The sequence below is a fragment of the Lycium barbarum genome, chromosome 10, assembly GCF_019175385.1.
Source record: "Lycium barbarum isolate Lr01 chromosome 10, ASM1917538v2, whole genome shotgun sequence".
NCBI classification, from domain to species: Eukaryota; Viridiplantae; Streptophyta; class Magnoliopsida; order Solanales; family Solanaceae; genus Lycium; species Lycium barbarum.
Genome location: NC_083346.1, coordinates 123319991 through 123339915, shown reverse-complemented (window position 1 = coordinate 123339915; position 19925 = coordinate 123319991). Strand labels below are relative to the sequence as shown.

The 19925-nt window shown below is 38.7% G+C and overlaps 1 protein-coding gene across 3 annotated transcripts in view; it reads left to right on the top strand.

Moving 5' to 3' along the window:
• The window catches only part of LOC132615837 (cleavage and polyadenylation specificity factor subunit 3-I-like), a 55413-nt gene extending 35920 nt beyond the window's left edge, over positions 1-19493 (top strand). For 2 of the 3 annotated variants that reach the window (XM_060330430.1, XM_060330429.1), the window contains 5 exons: positions 5808-5961; positions 6047-6144; positions 15077-15122; positions 15211-15360; positions 17663-19493. In XM_060330430.1, the coding sequence (XP_060186413.1) occupies positions 5809-5961; positions 6047-6144; positions 15077-15122; positions 15211-15360; positions 17663-19303 (2088 nt within the window). In that variant the 5' untranslated portion in view covers position 5808 and the 3' untranslated portion in view covers positions 19304-19493. Of the gene's footprint in view, positions 1-4866; positions 4954-5807; positions 5962-6046; positions 6145-15076; positions 15123-15210; positions 15361-17662 lie in introns of all 3 variants that reach the window. The other variant, XM_060330428.1, reaches the window with a different exon arrangement.
• The last annotated feature ends 432 nt before the right edge of the window (positions 19494-19925 follow it).

Sequence of the window (19925 nt, the reverse complement as noted above, 5' to 3'; positions counted from 1 at the left end):
TAGACCCAAGGTACTTGAAACTACTTTTCTTCTGGATGGCCTGGGTACCAAGTCTCACTTCCAAGCCAGCCTCCTGAGGTGCTTCACTGAACTTACACTCCAAGTACTCTGTCTTGGTCCTACTCAGCTTAAACCCTTTAGACTCCAGAGTATGTCTCCAACTCTCCAGCTTAGCGTTAACTCCGCTACGAGTCTTGTCGATCAGGACTATGTCGTCCGCGAACAATATACACCATGGCACCTTACCTTGAATTTGCTGTGTCAATTCATCCATCACCAAGGCAAATAAAAACGGACTAAAAGCTGATCCTTGATGCAATCCCATCACAACTGGAAAGTGCTCTGAGTCTCCTCCTACTGTCCTCACCCTGGTTTTGGCTCCCTCGTACATGTCCTTGATCACTACAAAATGATGTCTATAATTTGAACTAGCTATAATGAGAAAATTGCACTGTGTATACTGCACAGCTGCTCTAAAAACAACTAAGATAGTCTTCCAGTTGCTTAATTTTTATGTATCTGATGCAGTTTCCTCCAGTAAGTTGCAACTTAGTTGTAGAAGTAGCATGATTATCAGCTGCATATTTGATTTATCTTCCTTGTTTTGATCCTCAATTGAGAGATTTGAGACTTGTCCATGTTGATGATATTTCTTCCTACTCTAGGCACATCAGCAAAACTATGCAGTTCCAATCTTCATTGTCTAAAGCCTGATTTGCGAGGAAATTTGCCAGTTTGTCGCCTTCCCTGAAAGTGTGCATGATTTTACCTTGTATGAGTCTCAGATCCTCTTTGATGTCCTCCACATTGTCCTTTAACTCCCATGGTGTGATCCATGCATCTTGTAGGATTTTGAGAAGTACTAGAGAGTCTGTTTCTACTTATATGTGCAGTTGACTATTTACCTTGCAATATTTCAGAGCTTGTTTGATTGCCTCAACTTCTGCTTCTGTATGTGACCTATTCTAATGTCCTTGGCTTGAGCATACACCAAGTCTCCTTTGTTATCTCTTATACAGAAACCATATGAACTCCTGCTAAGATTACCTTTACTTGCTCCATCTGTATTACGTTTCAGCCTTCCTGATGGTTCCATTCTCCTTCTTGCACAAAATGATTTACTTCTATTTCCTCCTCCTCAGAAGGAGAAGTCATCATTTGAGATTACAGGAGACGGAGTTCTCCGATGCCAAGGCAGATTATGTGTTCCCGATGTGGCGGGTTTACGCCACCAAGTATTGAGAGAAGCCCATTGCTCCCGTTATTTTGTCCACCCCGGAGCAACGAAAATGTACCATGATCTTAAGTCCATATATTGGTGGTATGGGATGAAGAAAGATGTAGCGGAATTCGTAGCTCAGTGTTCCAATTGTCAACAAGTGAAAATCGAGCACCAAAAGCCGGGCGGATTGTTGCAAGCTATAGAAGTCCCAACTTGGAAATGGGAAGTAATTAACATGGACTTCATTACAGGCTTACCCCGTTCTCGGCGTAAGTATGATTCTATATGGGTAATTGTAGATAGACTCACGAACTCAGCTCATTTCTTACCAGTCAGAACGACATATTCCGCAGAAGATTATGCCATGTTTTATGTTAAAGAAATAGTGCGACTCCATGGTGTTCCAGCATCTGTCTCAGATAGGGGAACTCAATTTATAGCTAATTTTTGAAGACCTTCCAAGAGGGTTTGGGGACTCAAGTGAGCCTTAGCACGACATTTTACCCGCAGACTGATGGACAAGCTGAACGTACCATTCAGACTCTTGAGGATATGTTACGGGCATGTATGATAGATTTTGGAGGAAATTGGGATGATCACCTACGCGTTGTTGAATTTGCTTATAATAATAGTTATCATGCTAGCATTCAAATGGCACCATATGAGGCATTATATGGGCGAAAGTGTAGATCCCTAATAGGATGGTTTGAGGTAGGAGAGACTAAATTGATAGGGCCAGACTTGGTCCAACAAGCCATAGAGAAAGTTAAACTCATACAAGATCGGTAGTAACTGCCCAAAGTCGTCAAATGTCCTATGCGAATAATCGTCGAAGGGACTTAGAGTTCCAACTGAAAGATTGGGTATTCTTAAAAGTGTCACCAATGAAGGGTGTAATGAGATTTGGCAAAAACGGGAAGCTTAGTCCCCGGTATATTGGACCTTATGAGATTGTGCGCAAAATAGGCAAAGTGGCTTATGAATTAGATCTACCTCTTGAGTTAGAGTCAGTTAACCCAGTTTTTCATGTCTCAATGCTTCGTAAATGTGTTGGAGATCCTACTAGGATCGTGCCAATAAATGATGTTCAAGTGACAGAGAAGTTGACTTATGAAGAGGTACCCATTGCCATATTAGATAGGCAAGTACAGAGGCTTAGAAACAAAGAAGTGGCCTAAGTTAAGGTTTTGTGGAGAAACAACAACCGAGAAGAAATGACATGGGAAGCTGAAGCAAATATGAAATCCAAGTATCCGCACTTATTTCAGCTCCTAGAAGGAATCCAAGATGAGACGTCAAGATCATAAGGTATGTATGTTTCTTATGATGCATTTGGGTCGTGTGTGGCCAAATTTTATTTTTTGCTATTATGTATGGCCCTGTGAGGCATTGTTATTATGGGTTGCTGTGACAGGATGGTAGTGCCATATTATAGGGAAAATTCTGGCGAAATTTTTATAGAATCCCCGAGGACTTTAACATTCGAGGACGAATGTTCTTAAGGGGGGAAGAATGTTACTCCTCGAAAAATTTCCGTTGATGCATAGTGAATAGATTAACGAAGAGCATGAGTATGTGGTATTTCTATGTGTAAGGAAATGGCATTTGATGACCATAATTAAGATTTCAAAGACGATCGAAGTAGGGGAGAAAGTTTGCCAAGAGAAGGTTAAGGCATACGATACGTATCGAAAAGGAATTACGAGTAATGAGTTAGTGAAGATTTAATGATGCTTTGGAGAAGAGTTATAACATCTCTTAGATTGATAATGAGGTGATAAACAAGTGCTAAGAAGGTTCCATAAGGATTGGAGATCAAACGAGTCGACGAAACGAACTTCGGAAAAACTGGGCATTATACGACCAGACATACTGGTCGTATAAAACATACGGTCCGTATGTCCAGACCGTATAACCATCCCAGAATAGCTTACCTCTCTGGACCAAATCTACGGCCATACATACGGTCAGTATAATTTATATGGACCGTATGTTGGTCCGTAGAAACTGGTCGGGCAGATTTGTGTCATTAATAAGGGATCCAAGTCTTATTTCATTTCATTTCCCTTGACACCCCTTTCTCTCTAAAACATCTCTGTACACTTCTCCCACAAGATTTCAAGAGATATTAGTGATCAAACACATCAAACCAAGTGAAGCAAGTGTAAGAAACCCATTAAAGTTCATCCTAGGCAAGGAATCAAAGTGAAGGTGAAACTAGGGTTTTTCTCAAGTGAGGTGTTTTCACCCAAGGTCCATTCCTACACCATATAAGGTAAGATTTATGGCATTTCCATGTTGTTTAAGGTATTTAAAAGTTGAAACACTTGGATTGTAGAGGGATATAGAAAAATGGGTCATGAGTGGGAAATGAGTAATAACTTGAATTGAGTCATGATTCTTGATATGTTGTTAGTATGATCATGTTATAAATGATGTTAAGAACATGGGATAGACTTTATATGCGAATGAATGTAATCGTGAGTTATGGCCATAGATATGGACGATTGAAAGTGAATTGAGAAATGTGGATGAATAAATCCTATTGTTATGATATTGTGAATGTATAACTGATGTTTGAGAGTTGATAGATAATATGGAGGAAGACGTATAAATAAAGGAGATGCTGTCCAATTTTCTCTAGCCTTAGTCGTGTATGCTAGCTATCGATTTTCTAATGATAGTATAACTCTAATGAAGGTAGAACGTGAGCATTGAAGGAGAACGTGCAAACGATAGAATAGTTGAACGGAAAGGTATGTAAGGCTAACCCTTCTTTCATAAGGCATGGTTCTTTGGCCAAATATCCATTTTTCTACGAGCCTATGATGTCTTCCAAATGACTCTATCTTTAAGAGCTACTAAGTTTATAATTCTCGATACGTTATGATTGTACTAGATTTCTCGTATGAAGAGTGATCCTATAAGGATAGATGTAAGGATAACGACGATAATATTGATGAAGATAATGACGATGACGATAATAGTGATAACGACAATTATGGCAATGATAATAGTGGTAATGCTAAAGATGCCTATGAGCTTATACGTATATGTGTGCCTATGTATGGCTATTATGAAACCCCGAGCTTATATGGCCGGGTAGTGTATATAGATATATGTATATATGTATGATGATGCGCGCGCACTACTGCAGTTGGGTACGAATAACCCTGAAGCCTTGGTAGGGCCAGGTATATGTAACCTGAGCCTTGGTTGGCCAGGTATGTTTGACAACCGAACCTAGCCACGGTCAGGTACGTGAAACACCGAACCTTCGTGGTCGGGTATGCTATGTAAGTGTATGTATATGATATGAATATGAATACGATATAGATATGAGTATGACTGCGTATATGAAATGATTATGAATATGAATATGACTATGGACACGGAATGTAAAGGAGAACGATTATGAGTACGGATACGGATATGGATGTATGTACACGATTACGCGATAGAAACGAAAAGTCCCTATGAGAAGCAAGTAAGTGCTTGTGACGATGATATTGCTATCTCACATCTTATGCTATTCCTTATGTTGTTCATTATGCTTCTATAACGATGTTGATCATGCTTTACATACTCAGTACATTCTTCGTACTGACGTACTTTTATTTGTGGACGCTGCGTCATGCCCGCAGGTGGCCAGGGAGACAGACTTGATTCATAGCTACACTACTCAGGGACTACATAGCAGAGCTCCATTTCATTCAGAGCTGCAACTTTTGGTATATATATTCTTTTGTGTACATATTCATGGGCATAGGTCCCGCCTATATGATATGATATACTCTCTTTAGAGGCTCGTAAACATGTGTATGTAGTTAGATGTGTTTAGCCTTGTCGGCATATATTTTGGATGTCATTTTGACCAGCCTCGTCGGCTTATGTACATTGACATGGGCATAGTTGCAAGTGATGATATAAATGTGTTTCTGCCCGATGGATTTAATGTGAATAATGGATAGAAAGCATGAACAACTATGTGGCTCACCTAGATATAAATGAGATAGTACGATAAGAGGTGCCCGGGTGGGCTAGCACCGGGTGCCCGTCGCGGCCCAACGGTTGGGTTGTGATAGTCATGAGTGCAGGTATGCAAGTTGTGAACCACTTGGAAAAGGGAAATCTTGAGAGATTAAACTCACTTTGCTTTCTGTTTTTCATGTTTAGGGATTAAACCCGCATTTACGATTTGATGAATTAATTACTTTTTTTGATTTTGGTCATAATGAAGCTGAATCATGGTTTAACCAGCTAATTTCTTTTATTATATTTCTCTTGCATGTATTATTTAGGTATTGCATAGTTCCTTGCTCTTCAGTGTGTATTATTATGTATTGTTTCATCTATTTTATATCTTGATATTTTGCTGTCTTATTTTCATTGTAATCCTGCATCTATTATGTTTCTTTTGAGCCGAGGGTCTGTTGGAAATAACCTCTCTAAGGTCCACGTACATCCTACCCTCCCCCCAAACTCTACTTATGGGATTACGCTGGAGGCATTGTTATCGTTGTTGTATTTATCCTGCATGATGATAAGAATTTTATAATCTAACTTTTTGTCCTTTGGATGCAAGAATGGCATCTACTGGACAACCGCAATCGTCTTTGAAGAGACCTAGTCCTGCAGTTAATAGAGAAGGAGATAAACTGAGTATCACTCCTTTAGGGGCTGGAAATGAAGTGGGACGGTCCTGTGTTTACATGACTTTTAAAGGGAAAACAATCATGGTAGGCTACACACTTTGTCATTCTTTTTTTTGGGGCACAAGTTGTGAACCTGATTCATTACTTTTGATTTTTTTTTTTTTGGCAGTTTGACTGTGGCATTCATCCAGCTTACTCAGGCATGTCTGCGTTGCCCTATTTTGATGAAATTGATCCTTCAACTATTGATGTTCTTCTTGTTACCCAGTAAGTTTTCTGTGGCCGATTTTCAGTTCTATGATGCTTGTTTTATTGTTTGGAAGATTGTACCTCAATTTGACGTTGTAGCACGAGTTATTTTATGACTGGTACCAATTTTTTTATTTTTTTTTGGTTTTGTTTTTTCTCTTGGTGGACAGTTTTAAATGTCGAGTGCTAGATACATTTCCATATTCTTTGTACGGATTGCACGATTTTCTCTATATTAAGACATTTCTCTTATCTCTGCTTCTCTACTTGGCCGTGCGAATTTCTAGGGAAGAGAAGACCTGTTCAGGGAGTAGCTGGCATAGGAATGTGAAACAATATGCTGATTATCCTTTTAATTATTGATCTGAGCCAAACTTTTGTAGATGATAGGACTGCCAATTCTAATTTGCTGGTTTCTTCCAATATTTTTACGTAGCTTCTCTGTCCTCCTCGTCTTTTTCTCTCTTACTCTGCTCTCTTTGCTGCCAATATCCTTTTGCTTCTCTTTTACCTTTCCTTAATTCCCTTGTTTCAGTAACTTGATTCCTTGGTCTTCCCTTTCTTATTTTATTGCTTTTTGTTATTATAAGTTGCTTTTTTGCCCCGTCTGTGCCAGCTTAAAATATTTGTGGAAGTAGAGAAAAGAAGAGGAAGTAAGAACGAAGGAATTAAAGGAGAAAATAACTTTGCTTAAAGAGGAAATAGGAGGAAGTTAAAGCTCAAAATCACTTTCCTTTCTTAAAGATCCAAAGCCAAGTAAAGATAGCTGCTTAATTTGTTAATTCTTCTATCTCTTAAAAAGAGAGAAAAAAAGGTTTTGTGGCCCCTTAGGTGAGATTTATTTTGCCCGCTGCAATTTCATTTGTATTTTCTTCTGTCAAAATAAAGAGGGGACAAGAAGTTTTTTCTGAAATCATGTGGAAGAAAGTTGCATGAAATGTCTTAAAATCACTCAGTATCTATGCAGACTTAAGTTAGAACGGAATTTAATGGAAGCAAGGTAACACCAATTAGTTGGAACTCAATTAAATCTTCTTAGGTGACTGTGAGATTTAGAAAATCCGTAATTTATCTTCAAAGAACAATTATTTAGTATTGGATTACAATGAACATGAACGGAAAGAAAACTTTACCTTATCCCCCCAAAAAAAAAAGAAAGAAAAAAGAAAACATGAATCGAAAGAATTATGATTGAACCCGATAATCCAACTGACTTGTGATTGTAAGACCAAGTTGTTTCGATATCCCTTCCTTGACCTTTCGTTCCCTACATCTAAAAGAGTTTTTTTGTTAGTATTGAACACCTTTCTGTTTTGGGATTCCTAAAATTTTTGACATATTTTTTTGGTGAAGTAATTAAAATGTATTAGAATGGCATCAAGAAGATGCAGAGGTTACAACTAAGCATAGGGCTGCTTCAAACAAGAATTAACATGAAGCTAGCTGAGCAAAAACCTGTAAACCAGTCAAAAGATCCAAAAAGATATCCCCCCTAAGCCCCTACTGTGCTAGAGCTAGGGAGCTAACAAAATTCAAAAAATTATCCACACTGTTTACAGGGGAGAAACAGTGCCAATTGAAAAGAGTAACTAAACATCTAGCCTTAATGACATATTACTTCTAACAGTAGCATAATATTAGTTCTTTTTTTTTTGAGACTTGTAACAATTAATCTATATATCCACAGGTGTACTACATCAAAATATGTAGTCCCCCTCCAAAAGGTTACATTTACAGCATTGATCTCTACAGTTGTCTATTCTTACAAGAGATCTAACACATCAAAAATATCTTCTGTCTGATCTAGAATTTCCTGTTTACACCAAAAATAAAAAAGAGCTAGGTAGTTCATCTTTAACTTCTGTAAATTATTCTGCTTGTTCTCAAAACATCTCTGGTTCCTCTCTTTCCAAACAGTCCACCAAATACATGATGGGACAATCTTCCAGCTTCCATCTCTCCTCTTTTCTTGTTATATTCCCATCCCTGCTCCAGCATTTTAACGCTCCTTCTATGCTTCCAGGCTTCAGGCTTCACCCATCTGATCTTCCTCAGGTTGATAAACATCCTCTATAGCTGGTCTGTCCATTTGCAGTGCAAGAAAAGATGACTGATTGTCTCATTATGATTCCCACACAAAAAACATCTCGAACATAAGTGAAAACCTCTTTTATTCAAGTTTTCATGAGTCAACACTGCTTCTTTTGCCAACAACCAGTTAAAACAGTTCACTTTATAGGGTTCTTTTGTCTTCCATATCATCTTCCATGGCCATCGGTCTTCTTGAAAACTTGATACTTATACATTCAGGTCTTTGTATGCTGAGTTAACAGTAAAAATTCCTTTGCTATCCTTCTTCCATTCCAGAGTATCCCTTTCCCCTGTTAAGTTGATGAATGCTGCCATTGTATTGTGGAATTCTGCTACCATCTCCATTTCCCAATCATTCAAATGTCTTCTCAGATCCAGATCCCACCCTTGTCCAGTTCACATCTCAGCAACCGTAGCATGTTGCTTTTGGCTAAGAATGAACCATGTTTGTCATCCATATGGAGTATTAACCATGTTTGTCATCCACTTGTCCTCCAAACCATATTTTGCAGTAATGACTTCCTTCCATAGCATGTTTTCCTCTGTAACAAATTTCAATAGCCATTTCATCATCAAACTTTGGTTTTGCAATTTCAAATCTTTGATACCCAATCCCCTGTCTTCTTGCTCACAGTCAGCTCCTCCACTTGACTAAGTGAAATTTCTTCTTATCTTCGTTGCTTTGCCACATAAAGTTCCTTCTAAGGGTATCAATTCTCTTGATTACATTGACAGATATTGGGAATATGGACATCATATAAGATGGTAAGGCACACTATTGACCATGGTCAATCTTCCCCCAAAAGAAAGATATTGGCTTTTCCAGTTTGTCAGCTTCTTCTCACATTTTTCTAGAACTCTATTGCATATTCCTTTTGACTTGCTCTTGTCTTCCAAAGGCATGCCCAAATATATAGTTGGAAGCTCCCCTATTTTACCTCCTAATTTCTCTGCCAAGCTCTCCACCTCTGCAACCTCATTAATTGGATGAATGAAGCTTTTACCCAATTAATGTGTAATCCGGAAACTGCTTCAAAGATGATGAAGATAGTTCGTAGGATTAAAATGTTTTCTTCCACTGCTTCACAAAAGACAAGATTATCATCTGCATATGGCAGATGAATAATCTCCAAGTTTTCTACACCCACCTGAAATCCCCTTATCCATCCATTCACCTTAGCTGTGGGAAACATATTGCTCATGCCCTCCATTGCCAGGATAAATAAGAAAGGGGACAAAGGATTACCTTATCTCAATCCCCTTTGAGAAGGAAACAAACCACAAGGAGTTTTCTTGACCAAAACTGAGAACTTAACAGAGCTAATGCAATGTTTCCATTTGATCCATCTAGTTCCAAACCCCATTCTCTCCAACATATTAATTAGAAAGCTCCAATTCAGATGATCATATGCTTTTTGAATGTCTAGCTTGCATAGAATACCAGGTTTCTTACTCCTCTGTCTAGACTCTACACACTCATTAGCTATAAGAACTGCATCCATGATATGTCTTCCTTTAATAAATGTCATTTTTTCCTGTCCACAAGTTGATGTATTACCTTTTTTAACCTCTTTGCTAGTAATTTAGCAATGATCTTATATACTCCCCCAATCAAGCTAATAGGCCTGAAATCATTGAGCTCTGTAGCTCCAGCTTTCTTTGGAATCAAAGCCACAAAAGTGACATTCAAACTTTTTTCAAAATAACCTTCAAAGTAAAAGTTCAGTATAGCAGCTACAAGCTCTATCCCTATGATATCCCAACACTGATTGAAAAAAGCCATAGAGTATCCATCAGGACGTGGAGCTTTGTCCCCTGCACATGTCCTGATGGAGTCCAGTATCTCTTGAGGTTCAAAAGGGGCCATAAGAGTTGCATTATCTTCAGCATCCAACCTAGGAGAATTCCTCATATTAAATTGTGGTCTCCAGTTTTCTGTCTCTGAATACAACTTCTCATAATATGACACAATTTCTTCCTTCACTTCTCCAGGATCCTCCAGAATTTCTCCATTTACTCTTAACTTGTATATAGTGTTTGCCCTTCTGTGTGCATTTGCTGTTCTGTGAACGAAACTTGTGTTTTTGTCTCCCTCTTTCAACCAAGTTGCCCTTGATCTCTGTCTCCAAGCAAATCTCTTCATGCCTAGCAATGTCTTCAAATTCCATGGTTAGGGCCAGTCTAGAAGTTATCTCCTTCTCTTTTAGGATTCTATGATCTTGTATCTCTTCCAGTTCAGCAAGCTGAGCCAATACCACTTGTTTCTGCATTCCCAAATTCCCTTGTGCTGTTTTACTCCACTCTTTCAATTTTCCTTTTAAAGCTTTCAACTTTGCTACCAGTTTAAAATCTGGCTTTCCACTGTAATTGAAGGATTCCCACCTTGTCTTCACTCTCTCATTAAAACCCTCTGTCTTTAGCCACCAGTTCTCAAATTTAAAATAAGAATTGGGTTTCTCCCATTCTCCACTTTGAAATAACAAAGGTGAATGGTCAGATGCCACCCTATGTTATATGGACTGCCTGATGTTCCTAAAGCTAGCATCCCATTCTTCTGATATCCGGAATCTATCAATTCTTGCTGCAATATTGTGTCTGTCTTCTTTCTTCCAAATAAACTTCCCTCCTGTCAGGGACAGTCCACCATTTCCATGTCTTCAATGAAATCAGAAAAATCAGTCATTGCCTTGTCGATTCTTCTGCAGTTCTTCTTTTCAGATGGATATCTAACCGTGTTAAAGTCACCACAAAGGACCCAAGGCCCTGGAATAAGAGTCCTTGCTGCACCTATTTTCCCCAAGTTTCCTCCCTTTCCATTCTATCATTTGGTGCATAAACTCCAGTCATGTTCCAACTGAAATCTTGACTCCTTCCAGTGACTCTATAAGAAACAGAGTACATGCCCTCACTACTGATCACCCCTTCCCAATCCCCTTTGTCCCACATAATTATTATACCGCCTCTTGTCCCACTAGATTCTAATTCAACATAATTGACCCACCTGCTCCCCCCAACTTCTCTTACTATATCAGCGATATCCCCTTCCACTTTTGTTTCCTGGAAACACACCACATCGGCTTTCCAGGTAGGTAAAATATTTTTTATAAGTAAAATATTTTTTATCATACTTTTTTTTTTTTTTTTTTTACTACAGTTCTGACCCCTAACATTCCAGGACACTATACTCAACTTCATTGATCTTTTATTGCTAGATATTCCCCCTACTTCTAATGCCATTACTCGTGAATTTAGTATCTAATTCTAGCCGCTTCAATTCATTCATCCCTTCCTTTTGGTGATTGATTGTTCCCCCTTATTATCCTGCTTGTTGCTATCTATCTTCATGAATAACTCTTTGGCTTTCTCTTGACACCCTTTAAAGCTAGCACCAAACTCTATGCTAAGTCTGATTATATGCTGTTGAATCCATTCTGGAGTTATTGATGCTGGAATGGTTGCTTCTTCTGGTAATTGAATTTTTAGAGGGGTAACATCTTCATTTATATCTTCTGTATCTAGTTCTTGCATCTGTAGTTGTAGATGTAGGCCCTTGTCTTCTTTTTCTGTTACTGCTGGTTCCTTTTCTTCAGATGAATTTCCCATGAACTGTTCAATTTGATTATGTTGAATCTCCTTTTCTCCATCATTGTTCCCCAGTGGTTCAAACATATTCTGGGTTACTAGTCTTGACAAGTTAGCCTGTATTTCTATACTAACAATGTCCTCTAAATGGGCTTCAGAAATTGACTTATGAATTACTACAGCAAAAGGGTCAATAATTCGGCCCAATTGCTCTATTCTATTAACTGGGCCCAAATGCTCTATTATTTTAATTGAGCCCGCAACTGCCTCCATTGGCCCTTTCCCTCTTGTTTCTAGCCCACTTGTCCAATTCAAATTTTCCCCATCTCCCGAGGTCCCCACTTGGGTTCCCTTTATTTCTGCTGACTTCTGATAAGACCCTAGTCCTTTATTAACCATCAGACAAAAGGATTTCTTCTTCTCTCATCCTTTCCTTTGCTCTGACTTCCACCGGAACTTCACACCATATCAGAATAGCGTAGGTATATTCTTCATTGGACACCTCCACCTCTCTCGGAATCTGCTTCCCATCTCCTGCCACTTTGATTCGAGCCCACTGTAGATGGTTCTTGAGTGAAGTCTCCTCCTCTGTTTCTAAAAACCCTCCGCATTGATCTCCAATTTGTTTGAAGATTTCTTGTGACCATAGGCATAATGGAAACCCTAGAAGTCTGATCCACACCCAATCCCTTTTAATTTCTGCAGGACAGCAGCCCGTAGTTGGTTTCCACCATTCGAGTGCCAACTGCATCTTCTTCCATGTCCATTCTCTGGTCATGATGTGCTCTGCTTCTTTCCTTGATGGGAGCTCAAAGAGAAAATAGCCATCATTCATGGCATGGACATTTATACCAAAAGCAGTCTTCCAAGTGTTGCATGGCCATCTTCTTACATCATTTAGAGTGGCTATCTCTTGTGTTGGACTCTGAAACTTTCCAACTACACATCTGCTCAGCAAGTCTATCTCAGAGATTGAAGGCCCCCCCCCCCCCCCCCCCCCCCCCCCCCCCCGAGATTTTTATATTGTCTTTCGTGCTCTGAACTTGTGCCTTTTTCGTGTCATCCGTCACCCATCTATTGCTGCTGCAGGCCTCTTTGAAGGTTTTATCCAGCTGTTTAGTTGTAGGTTCCTGCGGCTTCTGTGTTTGTTCTGGTTCATATGTAAACTTTGCAATTTTGTGAGCTATGTTCGTCCATCCTCCATTGAATGTAGTCTACAACAACAACAACAACAAGCCCAGTATAATCCCACTATGTGGGGTCTGGCTCCATTGAATGTAGTCTCCGGTGTAATAATGACAGATTTGCTCTGGCCTTGTAATGCTATGAAACTGATGTATCTGCCACTCTCATTGTATTTTGGAGTGCAGAAAATTTTTGAGAAGTGATCCTTCAAATTCCATCTTCTAACCACCTTCCCATGTACTTTGGATACTTCAATAAATACTGCTACTATCCACTTTAAAGCTTTAATCCTAACTTTGACTCGTCTCATTAAGTTCCTGCTGCGCTCGACCCATTCGTATTAAGATTCTGCACCAGATTTGCATTTAGTAATATCATAGGCCTTAAAACCGGCATTGTAGAATATACTATTTTCCTCTAGAGACAAGGATCCGGCCATAGTAGCCTAAATCTCTCCTTTTTTTTTCTCCTTTTCTTTTCAGTTTAGATTTTTGAAGGTAATAACTTGAGAATAGATGAGAGAGACGGAAAGAAATTCCGGGAGAAAGTCACCGGAGAAGGGTTAGTTCCCCTCCTAAGAAGTAGGAGAGAGAACTTTCTTGGGCAGAGTGCCTGGGAGCATTTTTCTACAGCTTGTATTCAGAATAGATTATTTGTACATATTACATGAAAAATATATTAGTTCTTTTAAGGATTCAATTTCCTTAAACATCTGAAATTCAAACTAGGATGAAATGTTTTCGTTTTCCCGTTGGTTACAAATTGCCCCAATTAATGTAACATTCTCTCCTACCAATTCAAAATGAAAAATATTAATGAAAGTAATTCTTTAATTATTCTACTCACTTGAAATAGTTCAAACATTATATGGGACAAAGGAAGTAACTCTTGTAATGTTTTCTCTGCGCTGCCTCTTAATATTTTCTTTTTTCGTGATTACATAGTTATAATATAAATCAGTTACATAGTTACATAGTTATAATATAAATCAGTTACCTTTTACTCAAAAAAAAAACATAGTTATAATATAAATTAAGAAAATTTCGTTTTCTGATTATACTCTCACATGTTTGGATGGGTGCAAATTTCAATTCATTTGAAGTATTCAGCAGACTAGTTTATAGATGGTCCAGTCGTACAGATGGGGGACAAAAAAAATGAGTGATTAAAAGAAAAATGGCCATAGTCAGAAAAAATCTTTAATCACAATTCACTATTAAGTGTTGCGTACCCTTCCAATTGCAAACATATCATTAAGTACGAAGTTGTGGCTTTGGTTCTTTTTTTAATTAGTGTTAATATTTTATTAAATATGTAACAGCACTAAGAATGTGCTGATGAAGCCTTACAAACAGAGTGAGGCACTGAGCAAATTGATGATATCCTTTACAGAAGAAAGTCTGCTCCAAAGCACCTAAGGCTGTAAGCCTAGTGGTTAATGATGTGGGTTGAGAATCATGAGGTCTTAGTAGCATTTCTCACTGGAGGCACACACACTAGGTGGTTTCTTCCCATCTGTCCATGCCTTGGTGAATAGAGTTACCCGGTACCTGTGCTGGTGGGAGGTAGCAGAGGCCCCGTGGAATTAGTCGAGGTGCACGCAAGCTAGCCCAGACACCATGGTTATTGAAAAAAAAACGTCTGCACCAAAAGGCTAAAAAAATACGTTCTATTCTTAAGGCTAATTACGTCTTCTTGCCTTCCAAAATTCTGCTATTCCTCTTTGTTCCAACAGTCCACCAAATAACAAGAGGAATAGTACTCCATGGCTTTCATTATTTTAGCGGTTGCTGGATAGAATTTTTTTTCAATATTTATTTTATTGTTTAATGGAGCAGTCGGAGGACTATGGAGTGGGAGCAGTGGACTGGATCAAGTTTCAGTTTATTATCTATTTTATGTGGTTATGGTTTCGAGCAAATTACTTGTGTATCTGTATCCGCTAGTTGTCTCTGCAGTGCCATAGTCCCTTGTCATGTATAATAACTGTTGACCATTTCGTTGGTTGTTTGTTTTTATCCCTATTTTATTGGTTTCTATTCCTGTTTATCTTACTTTGCTGCTCACTATAACTTGCTCTAATGCTTTGCAGTTTTCACTTGGATCATGCTGCATCTCTTCCTTATTTCCTCGAAAAGGTATATTCAGGGGTTCATGGTCTTTTTATTCTGGACATTTTAGTACTTCTGTGCTGATTCATATATTATTGGCTCCTTTTATCTTCAGACTACATTTAAAGGGCGCGTTTTCATGACTCATGCCACAAAGGCCATATACAAGTTGCTTTTGTCAGATTATGTTAAAGTGAGCAAAGTCTCGGTTGAAGATATGTTATTTGATGAACATGACATTCTTCGCTCCATGGACAAAATTGAGGTTTGTTTTCAACATCCCATGTTTGATCTCCAAGCAGTGTATGATTGGTCATTCAGATTATAAAATCATTTCTCTTGTGAGGTCTTAGTTTGAAAACAGGTTCTACGCTGAGCAAAATATTTTCACTCCATTACCAGTTTGTATTATACATTTGGTCCACATATAGATCTCTTGGAAGTTCTGTCTAGGTGACTGTAGATTGGTAGTTTTTCTAGCCTTCTCTTTACAAACTTTTTGGCAAAGACACCCTGTTTCTGTTTAGGGATTTTCTCAAGTCCTGTATTGGTTTCCCCCCTTGAAATAGTGGTGAATAAGGTCTAATTGCCTACGTGTTTATATTGCCAAATTAAAGTTTGGGGGGAGAGAGAATATGGGAAAGATGGGGCGTTCTGGATATTTGTCATAATATTTGCAGGTTCCCCTCATGTTTGCATATCAGATATGGCTTTCTGCAACAAAAAAACTTGTAATCAGGACTTGTGGAGGTTTGCTTGGTCTGAGAATATGATATATGAGAGTAAATGCTATGGGATTAGGGCCTAGGGGTGAATTATCTTATTGTTAGATTTTCTAGTTTGATAGTAAATTGTAGCATTGTTGAATTGGTGATATGACAGACAGTGAGTTGTTGTCAAGGTAATTGTGATTGGTAGTAGATAACTTCATCGATTCATTAGATTAAGAATGTCTCAACATTCATGGTATAACTAAATATTCAGAATGATTTTTCAATAACTAAAATCTCAGTAGTATCACTTTTCTTTATTTCATTTAGGTTAGAATCCTATATAAAGAGCTTCCGGTACTTCTTTATTTCATTTAGGTTCTCTTTTTTAGTGTTAACAGTGTTAAGGGCATTTTGGTCATGTAACAGAAAGGTGCTTATCAGCACTTTTTAACCTAACATATCAACTGCTTATTGTTAACTCCAACACTTAACGTGCTTTACGACAGTTGCCACTTGGTGCTTAAAAACTACTTAAATTCAGCTAAACCAAATGGACTCTACGTTCTAAATCGAATCAATAAAAATTTAATTTGCTTAAGTATTTTTTCCTGGTAGGATAATTTGCTAGTGTATTCGATTCTGGTGGATGGGTTGCTTGAAATGTGAACACTAACCCTAAAAAGAGTTTTCCTTGGCCTACAGCCTACAAGCTGGAAATTGAAAGCAACTCAATATGTTATGTCTTCACCCAGATAGTATGATTCTGATTGTATTGTTTGATCTGTTTGAACCATAAGAGGTGCTGCTGCACAAAATATAATTCTTTTGGCCACTTTTGGGTTCCCTTTTGTTTACTTGTCCCGAAGGAGTGTTAAATGTAACTTACAATCTTTAGAGAGAATGAGGATGGACAGTGCGTTTCATTTAGCTAAAGGAGTCTCTGACTTATGTGTCTTTTCGCTGCGCCTTCTGTGTGCTTTGGAATGAATAAAGTTAATCTTCTAAGGAATATTAAAAACATTGATATTCTTACTGGAAAACAAGAGGGATAGATTGTGCTTTGAATTGGTTTCATACCTCATTGGACATCTGCAACCTTGGAGAAATACATGTTTTATGAATGTCATAGAGTGTACACAGTGATTCAACTGCATCTTTAGCCTTGAACTAGTCTTTTCTTGCTCTTTCCTGCTAAATAAAATTCTTCTTTTCCATCCTTAAAATAAAAAGGTCTTAAACTCTTTTCAATCTTCTGGAAATGCAATTGACCAGTTTGTTGCTGTTGAGCTCATTAGAACTATTGGCTTAGGTGCCTCCAGCTTTGGTCTACTGGTAAGAGTATAGCACGTGACGTGCGTGAGACACACGTCATGGGTTCGAACACTACCGCAGACAAAAGTCTGGTATTTCAAGTGGAGAAGGGTGGAGCGTTGGGCCCATTACCAACCGAGTTTAGCACCGTGTCCCATGCCCTCGGGGATTCTCCATTATCACCAACCAAAAAAAAAAAAAAATTGTTGGCTTAGGTCCTGTGATATGCTTACGTAGTTACATGACCTTCACAGTTGATCTATGAGAGAAAAAACTAAAAAAGGGTATTCTAAACCATGCAACTATTTCTGGAACTGGTCTAATGTGTACATTCTTTGAGTTTTGGTTAGCCCAATTTTATTAGACTAATATTTTATTTTTATTTTGTGGGGAACCATGTTTCCGTGTAGGTTCACTTTTTGTATACCACTTGTATTCTGGATTTTTTCCCACCGTATCAATGAATTATTACAACTCATCATTTTTCAAATTAGGCAGCATATTTCGTTAGGCTTATTTGACATGTGAAAACTTGTTTTGTAGGTTATCGACTTCCATCAGACTATGGAAGTAAATGGTATTCGCTTTTGGTGTTATACTGCTGGTCATGTACTTGGTGCTGCCATGTTTATGGTTGATATTGCTGGTGTTAGAGTTCTCTATACGGGAGACTACTCCCGTGAAGAAGACAGGCATCTCCGCGCGGCTGAGACCCCACAATTTTCTCCAGATATTTGCATTATAGAATCAACTTATGGTGTTCAACTCCATATGCCACGTCAGATAAGAGAGAAGCTTTTCACGGATGTGATACATTCAACACTCATGCAAGGGGGTCGGGTGCTGATTCCTGCCTTCGCCTTGGGACGTGCACAGGAACTTCTCCTTATCCTGGATGAGTATTGGTCTAACCATCCTGAACTAGCTAATTTCCCCATATATTATGCTTCTCCACTTGCAAGAAGGTGCATGGCTGTATATCAGACATACATCAATGCCATGAATGAGAGGATCCGCAATCAATTTGTCAGTTCTAATCCCTTTAATTTCAAGCATATATCTTCCCTGAACAGTATTGAAGATTTTATAGACAACAAGCCATGTGTGGTAATGGCAAGTCCAGGTAGTCTTCAGAGTGGTTTGTCAAGGCAACTGTTCGATAAGTGGTGCTCTGACAAGAAAAATGCTTGTGTTATACCTGGGTATGTAGTGGAAGGGACCTTGGCGAAGACTATTATCAATGAGCCGAAGGAGGTCACCCTCACAAATGGCTTGTCTGCTCCACTTAATATGCACGTGCATTATATATCATTCTCAGCTCACGCGGATTATTCTCAGACAAGTATTTTCTTGAAAGAACTTATGCCTCCCAACATAATTCTAGTCCATGGAGAGGCTAATGAGATGGGAAGGCTCAAGCAGAAACTTACCTCCCTCTTTGCCGATGGGAATACTAAAATTGTTACTCCCAAGAACTGTCAGTCAGTTGAAATGTACTTCAACTCTGAGAAAATGGCGAAAACTATTGGAAAGCTGGCTGAAAAACCCCCGGAAGTGGGCGAAATTGTCAGTGGTTTACTTGTGAAGAAAGGTTTCACTTACCAGATCATGGCACCTGATGATCTCCATGTCTTTTCTCAGCTATCCACTGCAAATATCACACAGAGAATTACTATCCCATATTCAGGCGCTTTTGCTGTTATACAACACAGGCTTAAGCAGATCTATGAAAGTGTGGAGTCCTCAACAGATGAGGAATCTGGTGTCCCAACCTTACGGGTGCATGAGCGAGTGACGGTGAAGCAGGAGTCAGAGAATCATATCTCCCTTCATTGGCCAGCAGATCCAATTAGTGACATGGTATCTGATTCCGTTGTGGCATTGGTTCTGAATGCTGGCAGGGAGATGCCTAAAGTATCAATTGAGTCAGAAACTTCCATTAACGAGCAGGAAGATGCAAAGAAAGCTGAGAAAATAGTCCATGCGCTCCTGATTTCTCTGTTTGGTGACGTGAAATTTGGGGAAGATGGTAAGCTGGTAATCAATGTTGATGGGAGTGTGGCTCATCTTAACAAACAAACTGGTGACGTTGAATGCGAAAATGAAGGTCTGAAGGAGAGAGTTAGGACTGCATACCGGAGAATTAGAAGTGCTGTGAAGCCAATACCGCTTTCTGTGTCTTAGCCTCTTCTACTTTTTGCTTACCGTGTTAGAGTTTGTATGCAAGAAGTATGTTTATTTTCAGCTTCATAGGCAGGAAGCAAATTTTTTTTCTAAATCCCCAGTCTTTTCAGTAATTCTTTCCCTCTAATTTGTTTGATCTGAAAATTCTTCTGTTTCAAGTTCTAGATATTGGTATTATGCAGTTGGGTAATTTTGGTACTTCCAGGTACTGTCCCGTACCCCCAGGTCTAAAACGACAAAGGGAAGCTTAAATATACTCATCTTCATCTTCATACTCAGATTCAGATTTCTCTTTTTTTCCTCTCTCCCTATAACTAATGCCAACCTCTCAAAACCCTATTTTTGCACTTGTGGCTCGTGTTCGCAAAATGATACGAGTTTTTTGTTCACAACCTAATTTTTTATGGTGATGGTGAGGTAGTAGGTAGCTCGTGTAATCGAGGTGTGCTACAAGCCGATTCGTACACTACTCAAGTGCAACGTTTGTTCTCAAAACTCAAAGTTTAAATTGGTTCAAATTCACGAACTCAACGTTGGTCCCCGTGTTAGCAATTTCTGCTAAGCTTACTCCCTCAGTTTTAATTTGTTTGACTTATGCATTCGTCTTTATTTGTGTGTCTAC